Source organism: Notechis scutatus, chromosome 11 (assembly GCF_049901735.1).
Source record: "Notechis scutatus isolate UNSWTSFEM ecotype Mainland chromosome 11, rNotScu1.2, whole genome shotgun sequence".
Classification (NCBI taxonomy): Eukaryota; Metazoa; Chordata; class Lepidosauria; order Squamata; family Elapidae; genus Notechis; species Notechis scutatus.
The window spans coordinates 1,845,252-1,855,000 of NC_142019.1; the positions used below are offsets into that span (position 1 = coordinate 1,845,252).

Consider the following 9,749-nt stretch of genomic DNA (forward strand, 5'->3'; position numbering starts at 1 on the left):
TCTGAGGCCCCAGCTGAGCTTCCTGCTCTCCTTGTGTTTATGGTGGCTTCTTATTTTCACATCCTTATCTGCCAATGAGGTAATAGATCTCTCCCCAACAGTATTAGCTTCAAGCAATCTTGTGATTAGCAGAAGCCTTGAGATGGGAACATGCTTATCCTCCACTTGGAGATCCTCCACAGCTAGGCAAAAGATTAAATCCAGCTTTTTTAACATCATCATAATATATTTTATTGTAATTACAGTCTTAACAATGATTTGATAATAGTACGATATCAAGAGGACAGTAGTTTTATACATTGTGAATTGTAACATAAAATTAGGAAGGAAAGACTGTTGATATCGTGCACGAGAGATAGGTACCAACCAACACACTGTGCAATGGAAAGACTTTGTTTTGTGTTTTTGTGTTTGTTTATGTTTCTTGTTAAAAATAAAAAATAAAAATATATATTTTAGAAAGCAGGAGAAAGAAGAAAAAATCTCAGTGCATCCTTCCTAAGGTCAGATCCCCGGGCTGATGTTTCTTCTGTCCCCACGAACCAACCTTGGTTGCTACACTCCTCTTCTGTTCTCCGGCGATTCGGCCCTCTCTCGAAAAGGGGACCATGGTCTTGGAGCCCCAAAAGGCTTGGGGGACAAAAGCCCTGGGCTCCAGGGTCTGAGTAAAGCTTCATCCTCCACATGCTTTAGGGGGACGATTGGAGAAGCCACGGGGGCTAATAAAAGCTTGTCCAATGCTGAAGATGTATCGGAGGAGATCCCGTGTGGTTGATGAGATGCGCCGGAAGGTAGAAGCAAGGAGGCCTTTTGCACCATCCCGATACTCGAAGGGGCGTCACTTGGCTGCCCCACAGCGCAGGCTTCGGACGGCTCCTGTATCTCTGCGTGTTGGGAAGAGGATGGAGCTTCATCCTTCCGTGAGGGAACCTCCAGAATCTCATGGCAATAAGTAGTTTGCACATCATCTGCGGGGCTGGTGGGAAGTCTTGGAACCTGCATTTCCTTGTGACTCTTTGCCGACGGTCGCTTTGAAAGCTGGCGGATCTCCTGAATCTGCTCCTGGAATCTCAGTTTGGCTGTTGGGGGGAAAAAGAGCCAAGCTTTGTTTTAACGACCGTCCACTCCCTACAGTTCGTCCTCAGCTTACAACAGTCCATTCAGTGACCGTTGAGATGTCTGTGGAGAGGCTCAATCCTCCAGTTCATGGTTGTCCCAAAGGTGCTTTTTATTTTTTATTTTTTTCCCCACGAGGCAACTGGAGTTTCCTTGTTTTTCTTTGAAGATGTTTCGCTTCTCGCCCAAGAAGCTTCCTTCAGTTCTGAAGAAGAAGATCCGAAGAAGCAAAACATCTTCGAAGAAAAACCAGTTGCCCCTTGGGGAAAAAAAGCAACTTTGGGATCATTTAAAGCTACCGCAACACTAAAAAAAAAAGTGATGTATCACCGTTTTTCACACTTAACAACCGTAGCAGCATCTCCAGAGTCACATGAACAAAATTGGGATATTTTCCATAAAACACTGGATGATAAAAGGGGCTGAACTAAAATACGAGTTCCAGGTATAGCTATAAAAGAAGAGGCAGACCTCACAATCCTGGAACTAAAACTATATTGTCCACTTAGCTTTCGTTAGCCTCTAATGACATTGTCAGAGTGTAAAACTACCATTGAAGAGATATGTGCCTTTATCCATGTATAAAACTTTATCCATGTATAAAACCATGTATAAAACTTTAATGGTAGTTTTATACTCTGATGATGTTAGCAGAGGCCTACGAAAGCTAAGTGGGCAATAAGGATTTGAATCATCTTGCAGTAAAGCTGGGAGAGAGAGAGAGGGAGGGAGGGAGAGAGAGAGAGAGAGAGAGATGAATATGAATATATTCAAATAAAAGGATTTGAATCATCTTGCAGTAAAGCTGGGAGAGAGAGGGAGGGAGAGACAGAGAGAGACAGAGAGAGAGAGAGATGAATATGAATATATTCAAATAAAAGGATTTGAATCATCTTGCAGTAAAGCTGGAGAGAGAGAGAGGGAGGGAGGGAGAGAGACAGAGAGAGACAGAGAGAGAGAGAGAGATGAATATGAATATATTCAAATAAAAGGATTTGAATCATCTTGCAGTAAAGCTGGGAGAGAGAGAGAGGGAGGGAGGGAGAGAGACAGAGAGAGACAGAGAGAGAGAGAGAGATGAATATGAATATATTCAAATAAAAGGATTTGAATCATCTTGCAGTAAAGCTGGGACCTCACTGAAATAAGAGCTAAAAACTCCTCACCTTGCATTAAGTTCTCATTTTTCTCTTTCAAAGTTTGAATTTCACAGGCCATGGTGGAAATCTGGAAGTGAAGAAACAAAATTTAACAATCCTGCAAAGAGACAGCCGGGAACCTTTGAGAGCCTGCAGCCAGAAGGCAGCTAGCCTTCACTTTTGGATCTTACTTAAAATTATTTTGATCCTGCCCTTTTTTTTTTTTTTTTTCAAATAAACTTTTCTCCAAAGCTCAAATCAGTCATGGAATGCTTGCAACAGTTGGCAGTTCGGGGGTTCGAATCCCTAGCGCCGTGGAATGGAGTGAGCTCCCGTTCCTTGTCCCAGCAGCTTCTGCCAACCTAGCAGTTCGAAAAAAAATGTAAAAATGCAAGTAGAAAAAAATAGGGACCCCTTTGGTGGGAAGGGAACAGCGTTCCGTGCGTCTTTGGCGTTTAGTCCTACCGGCCAAATGACCACGGAGACGTCTTCGGACAGCAGCGCTGGCTCTTCTTCGGCTTTGTGATGGAGATGAGCAGCGCCCCCTAGAGCCGGAAATGACTAGCACGCATTTGTGCGAGGGGAAACTTTACCTTGCAGTCTAAACCCATGTCAAGAATCCCAAGTCAAGAAAGAAGATGAACGAAAATAGAAGAAATGTCTGCTTAGCTTCAATCCTCATCCATCTTTCTTGAGTCTCCTTGTCTTATAGCCATCCCATACATGGGTCGAGTTATCTTCAGGAGCACCTTCCCTCTACTGAGGTGTGAGTGACCAAAACAGCCTTCTTTCCCTGCCGTTATTATTTTGAGGACGCAGCCTGCAAATGAGTTGTGCTTACCACATCGGTTTTTGCTTTCAGCTGCTGCCGAAGGCTCTCTTCTTCTTCCTCCCTTTTGGAGGTGTCTCCAGCTTCCCAATGTCTTTCTTCTGGTGAAACTCCGAGGCGTCCCTGTGAAGTGGGGAAAAGCAAACTGGAAGTCGTTCTGGGGCATTGCTGGTGGTTCTTCATCTTCGAGGCTAAGACCCCATCCTCAAAAATCACATCTTGTGAGGAAAACCAAGCGGTTGGATCAATCTTAAAGCAGGGGGTCTCCAACCTTGGCCACTTTTAAGACTTGTGGACTTCAACTCCCAGAATTCTGGGAGTTGAAGTCCACAAGTCTTAAAAGTGGCCAAGGTTGGAGACTCTTGATCTAAAGCACGGCTTGGTCCAGCATCCTACCATGGCTAACGGAATAACCCCTGCAAAACACGCATTGGTATGCTCCAGAATCTGATATCCTCCCACCTAAAGTTGAAGGACCTAGAACCCATTCTAGGACCGTTGGGTCACCCGTGTTCCCCACCTCCCCAAAACAAGGTTGGTATCCACACAGCTGGGATTCAACGGGTGGCCCATCGAGGTGATGGGAAGATGGCATCTCACCAGCACTCGTGGAACATTCTGAGGTGCCATTGAGCTCTTTTCCTTGAGTCCCCCGTCCTGATGCTTCCTGGCTCCTGCTTGCTGCTGTTGCCTCTGTCTGAACAGTTCCTTCAGCTTTTGGAGAACAGAAACATGTAATATTCTGTGTGATGACCCAAAGGGGCGTGGCACAAAGGCAACACAGTCAAATAAACAAGGACAGTCCCTTTATTATCTCCAACTCTGCCCCCAATGTCCAGGTTATCTTCGACTGGAGAAAAATACTTCCAGGAACAGCCTTTTAAGTGGAGAAAATTCAGTCCAAAAACAAAGTACATACAAACTGTAACTAAAAATCCAAATCTCTCTGGTTTCTTCCCCAAACCTCAAAAACTTTAACCTTAGACTGTCTACTATTGACCTCACCCCTTTCCTAAGAGGTCTGTAGGGGGCGTGCATAAGCGCACCGATGTGCCTACCGTCCCTGTCCTATTGTTTCTTTTATTTTTCTTATATGTACCCATTTCATGTATTCATAACTATGTTTATATTTATACCTGTTATCTTATAATCGCTTGAAAAATAAATAAAATAAAAATCTCACCTGCTCAGTCACTGAATGATGTTGTAGCCTGAGACCTTCCAGCTGATTCCCAACAATCTTTGCCTCCAGGCCACTAGGACGCCCCTAGAAAGGGGGTGAAAAATAGCTCTGGGTCAGCAAGAATTTCCTGATTGTCACTTCTCCTTTATGACATGGGAAATTAACCCACACAGCTCAAGATTTTTGTGAACTGATTGCAGATTATGAACTATTGTGACCTTCTAAGGTATCTCTTCGAGCAATTGCTTCCTTATTCATCGATTGCAAAATGGATGGAATCTGGGCAACTGAATGAAGCTAGCAGAGTGTTTAATGGCCGGATGTCCTTCCTGTCACCAATGCGGAGTTTTGTTCATCCGATAATATTCTCAGTGTGCCCAGAGAGAGAAATATCTGCCTCTACCAAGAATCGAACTCACAGGCCTCCTGATTGTGAAGCGATAGCTCCACCTCCAGGCCACTGCACCCTTCCAAACACTTCGTTATTCTCCTGGTTAAAGTCTATAAGGTTATGTAGCATGACCAATTGCGCTCTGCTCTTCAAACTAAGGGAATAATTACCTCAGACCTTCCCTCTTGTTCAAAAATAATCAATCCTAATTCAAAAATTTCATTGGGTCAAGAAGGCCCAGCTAGACCTGGTTTTTCACCATGGCCCATTGGATGTCTCCCAAGCTCACTGGTCTCATAGCAGCTGGGATGGAGCATGGAGGTGCCTTCTACGTGTAGCTCAAACGTGTTCGAGGTGGGTGCCAGATCCAACTGACATGTCTTCTTGACCAGGTGTTCTGACCCAAGCCTCGTTCAAATCAAAGAAACACAAAGTATATATAAAAGCAAACCTTTTTAATGCGTCTCTGTGAATTCTGTTCATTCACGGCAAAGAGTCATTAAAACTAATTGTCCCAGAAAAGAGCAAAGCCCTTTCAAAGTTGCGAAAGGCTGCCAAGAATAAAAGACTAATTGCAGATAAATATCCAAAGCCAGACGTTTCAAAAAAACAAACCGGAGCAAGCAGGGCTTCAACGAGGTCTCTGAGCATAAAGAACTTCTTTGCTTCCTGCAAAGAAGCCAACCCCAAAGGCTGGCTTTTATCCCTTATGGGAGGGGCCGTCCCCTTCCAGCCTCACTCCCGAGTTGCCCATGCTCTCAGAGACCTCAGCCATCCGCACCTGCTGCCAGAGAACCACAATACCAGAACTAACCTTCTCACAAAAGGTCCCCAGACCTTGTCTTGTTATCTTCGTCTCTGAGGAAGTTCTCGTCTCCAACACAGTTCTGTCTACATCTTTGGTCATCCTGAGATCTCTCAAGGCTTGGTCCCTGGGGATAAGAATTCTTTTGAACTAAATTGCAGCACCTCCTGGAAACCAAACCCAATGCTTTGTGTCTTTGGGCACAAAATGACTTTAAAAACGAGTCCAAATGAAGAAGCAACAGCAGAGGAAGATGGAGGCCTCCAGAGATTATAGGAAACAAAAGTTCAATAACATTCCCTGTAGATCTGAAAAGTTTTTCTTCCTGTTTTATGCAGTGGAAACAACAGTCTTCGTAGAAAGTGCATTGCCCGTTATGGGAACCTGGCATTTTCTAACATTTTGCTTTCTTCCTCCAGAAATAGAAATAGCACTTAGACTTACATACCGCTTCACAGTGCTTTTACAGCCCTCTCTAAGCACAGAGTCAGCCTCTTGCCCCCAACAAACTGGGTCCTCATTTTACCCACCTCGGAAGGATGGGAGGCTGAGTCCACCTTGAGCCCGGTGATATTTGGACTGCCAAATTGCAGGCAGCTGGCAGTCAGCAGAACTAGCCTGCAGTACCGCATTCTAACCACTGCGCCACCGTGGCTCAGTACAGTATTGTTATTACTGTTGGGTGGAATTTGCCACGACATAACAGCCTTGTCTGTCAAAAGTGCCTTTTGTTTCCTGGAGAACATGGACAGATCACTTCCTGTGGAGATCTAGTGGTCATTTATACCTTGAGATCCCTGTCTTGCTCTCTTGTTTTCCTTACTTTTCGGTAAGTTGCTCCTCCAAAGCATGGACCAGTTGCTGCAGCCTCTGCTTCTCCAAACTCCATTCTGCGTTCTACCAAGAAACAAGAGCCCAAGTAAGCAGGCAAGAGGCATGCCAGCCCTGAGATGCTGCTGCAGATGTTCTCCAGGGCATCACTGAGACTTAAACATGTGGCACCAGCTGTGACAAGATCCAAAAAAGGCAGACCAATAAAGGAGAATATTTGTAACTCAGGGTTGAAAATGAGGAGTAATGGTGCTCTCTGAGTTTGGTTGTTTTCCTGCACATGTTTCATTACCCAAACTAGGTAACGTCATCACTGCACTGATGATGTTAACTAGTTTGGGAAATGAAACATTTGTAAGGAAACAACCAAGGATCCCACAGTCCTCTTATTCCTCCTCCTCCTCCTCCTCCTCCTCCTCCTCCTCCTCCTCCTCCTCCTCCTCCTCCTCCTCCTCCTCCTCCTCCTCCTCTCCTCTCCTCCTCCTCCTCCTCCTCCTCTTCTTCTTCTTCTTCTTCTTCTTCTTCTTCTACTTCTTCTTTTCCTCCTCCTCCTCCTCCTCCCTCTCTCCTTCTCCCTCCCTCCCTCCCTCCGTCTCCTCCTCCTCTTCTTCCTCCTTCCCCTCCTCCCCTCCTCCAAAAACCCACCTCCCTTCTAGGACTGATAATGTTACCTAGTTTGGGTAATGAAAGGTCTGCAAGAAAACCACCAAGCTCAGAGAACACCAAGGATCCCACAGTCCTCCTTCCTCCTCTTCCTCCTCTTCCTCCTTCTCCAAAAAACCCACCTCCCTTCTAGGACTGATGATGTTACCTAGTTTGGGTATTTAAAAGTCTGCAAGAAAACCACCACCAAGCTCAGGAGAGCACCAGGGACCCTACTGATCCTTGCCTACAGCTGAAAGATCAAAGGAAAGGGAGGAAAACTTATCAAGAAACTGTTGGCCACACCTTGGCTTGAAGAGCCTGGCTCTGGGCATTCATTTTCTCCAGCTCTTCTTCCTTGGTCTTCAAAGCGGCATTTCCTTCCTCCCATCGGTTTCTCCAGTCTTGGGAGATGGACTGTTGCTCGTCCAATCGCTTGCCCAACTCTTCAGCTTGCCTTTCAAGGTCCTGGCAGTGAACCTGCAGAAGACCTTTCTCCTCCTGTAATTGGACCTGAGATTCCCTACAGAACCAAGGGGAAGAGAAGGTAGAAGGTCCATGAAAAAGTGTTTGTGGATTCTTCAAAGCCACCTGGAAAGGAACCGGGGAACTGATTTTTGCACCCGTGGCGTTGCCTTTGAGGAACATAGAGGGCAGTTCCTTTTCAGACCAACCCCTCTAACCATTAGGCTACCTGGTTCTCTTGGCTCAAGTAGGTTGGTCAACTGCCTTGGAACGCCAGTGAAATGGATATGCTCAAGGAATAAAGTTGCACATCCATGGTTTGAGCTGCACCACTTCCTAGCCAAAGAGGCTGGATGTCAGGATTCCGGCACTTAACCCCATTTAAACCATGAGTCTCGAGCCAAACTTCCAAAACTTAAAGAAGATTTATTAGGAATAAACATGCCAGAACTGCCTGGGTGTAGCTGACTCTGAGACACATCATTCATTGTCACCCTTGACCCTGGTTTTCCCCAACCCTTCTGGGTGTATCGTAATTCATATTCTCCAATGGGACACATCCATAGCCAAGAGCCATCAATCATGCTCTCCAGTTAGAATTTTGCGGGGCAGAAACTTCGGTCACCTAGTTACTATCTTTGAAAACATTTATGGAATGCAAGCTGCCCACTGGTTCCTCCTCCCTTTCTGTTGGCAACTCTAAAAGACCATAGAAATATTTGATGAGTTGAAATTGTGACAGACAGACTGTCTATCCTTACACACGTTATGCACGGGCAAAAAAAACAAACCACACACACATATACAGAGATTTTCTTTTCGCAGCAGCTTGACGTCCTCCTGAAGCATTTGATGATGGTCCCCAAGTTGGGATGAAGGTCTGAATGCTTCTTACCTGAGATTTTCACAGCTTGCCTGCAGAGCTTTCTTGGTCTCCTCCTGGCCTTGCAGCTCCTCCGTTCTTTCGAGATGGTGTTTCTCCTTCTCTTCCAGCAACTTGTCCTCCAGAGCCCGGATGTGGTTAGCTTGGGACTTTTCCTCCTCTTCCAGAAGATGCAGCTTTTCTAAAAGAGCTGCCAGCCTTTGGTGGCTCTCAGCTGCTATAGAAGAAAGCTCTTCCTTCGACTGGGAGAAGAATAGCAGGAGTGAATAGTGTCAAGTTTTCAGATCAGTTCACCTGGCCCACGTGAGCTGGGTTCAACTGGGCAAAATTACAGGTAGTCCTCTCGACCTATGATCATAAACCCAACTCCCTTCTAGCACTGATGATGTTACCTAGGTGGGGAATGAAACCCCTGCAAGGAAATAACCAAGCTCAAGAGAGCATCAAGGACCCCACAATTCAACCATAAGCTATATATTCTCTTCTATGTTGCTACTAGATATATCCTTAGAGATTCCAGGTTGATGTTCCTCCTCCTCCTCCTCCCCCCTCCCCTCCTCCCTCTCCTCCTCCTCCTTGCAAACCCAACTCCCTTCTAGCACTGATGATGTTACCTAGGTGGGGAATGAAACCCCTGCAAGGAAATAACCAAGCTCAAGAGAGCATCAAGGACCCCACAATTCAACCATAAGCTATATATTCTCTTCTATGTTGCTACTAGATATATCCTTAGAGATTCCAGGTTGATGTTCCTCCTCCTCCTCCTCCTCCCCTCCCCTCCTCCCTCTCCTCCTCCTCCTTGCAAACCCAACTCCCTTCTAGCACTGATGATGTTACCTAGGTGGGGAATGAAACCCCTGCAAGGAAATAACCAAGCTCAAGAGAGCATCAAGGACCCCACAATTCAACCATAAGCTATATATTCTCTTCTATGTTGCTACTAGATATATCCTTAGAGATTCCAGGTTGATGTTCCTCCTCCTCCTCCTCCCCCTCCCCCTCCTCCCTCTCCTCCTCCTCCTTGCAAACCCAACTCCCTTCTAGCACTGATGATGTTACCTAGTTGGGGAATGACCAAGCTCAAGAGAGCATCAAGGACCCCACAATTCAATCATAAGCTATAAATATTCTCTTCTATGTTACTACTAGATATATCCTTAGAGATTCCAGGTTGATGTTCCTCCTCCCCCCTCCTCCTCCTCCTCCCCTCCCCTTGCAAACCCCACTCCCTTCTAGCACTGATATTGTTACCTAGTCAGGTAATGAAACCCCTGCAAGGAAATAACCAAACTCAGAGAGCACCAAGGACCCCACAATTCAACCATAAGCTATAAATATTCTCTTCTATGTTACTACTAGATATATCCTTAGAGATTCCAGGTTGATGTTCCTCCTCCCCCCTCCTCCCCCTCCTCCTCCCTGCAAACCCCACTCCCTTCTAGCACTGATATTGTTACCTAGTCAG

The 9,749-nt window shown here is 45.7% G+C and overlaps 1 protein-coding gene across 8 annotated transcripts in view; it reads right to left on the minus strand.

Moving 5' to 3' along the window:
* Nucleotides 1–210: 210 nt before the first annotated feature.
* The window catches only part of LOC113423225 (uncharacterized), a 22,243-nt gene continuing 12,704 nt past the window's right edge, over nucleotides 211–9,749 (minus strand). For all 8 annotated transcript variants that reach the window (XM_087972534.1, XM_087972535.1, XM_087972529.1 and 5 more), the window contains exons 10-18: nucleotides 8,297–8,526; nucleotides 7,243–7,459; nucleotides 6,287–6,360; nucleotides 5,473–5,590; nucleotides 4,268–4,351; nucleotides 3,685–3,798; nucleotides 3,097–3,207; nucleotides 2,283–2,343; nucleotides 211–1,079 (exon numbers count right to left, since the gene is read on the minus strand). In XM_087972534.1, coding sequence (XP_087828660.1) covers nucleotides 556–1,079; nucleotides 2,283–2,343; nucleotides 3,097–3,207; nucleotides 3,685–3,798; nucleotides 4,268–4,351; nucleotides 5,473–5,590; nucleotides 6,287–6,360; nucleotides 7,243–7,459; nucleotides 8,297–8,526 — 1,533 coding nt within the window. In that variant the 3' untranslated portion in view covers nucleotides 211–555. The remainder of the gene's footprint in view (nucleotides 1,080–2,282; nucleotides 2,344–3,096; nucleotides 3,208–3,684; nucleotides 3,799–4,267; nucleotides 4,352–5,472; nucleotides 5,591–6,286; nucleotides 6,361–7,242; nucleotides 7,460–8,296; nucleotides 8,527–9,749) is intronic.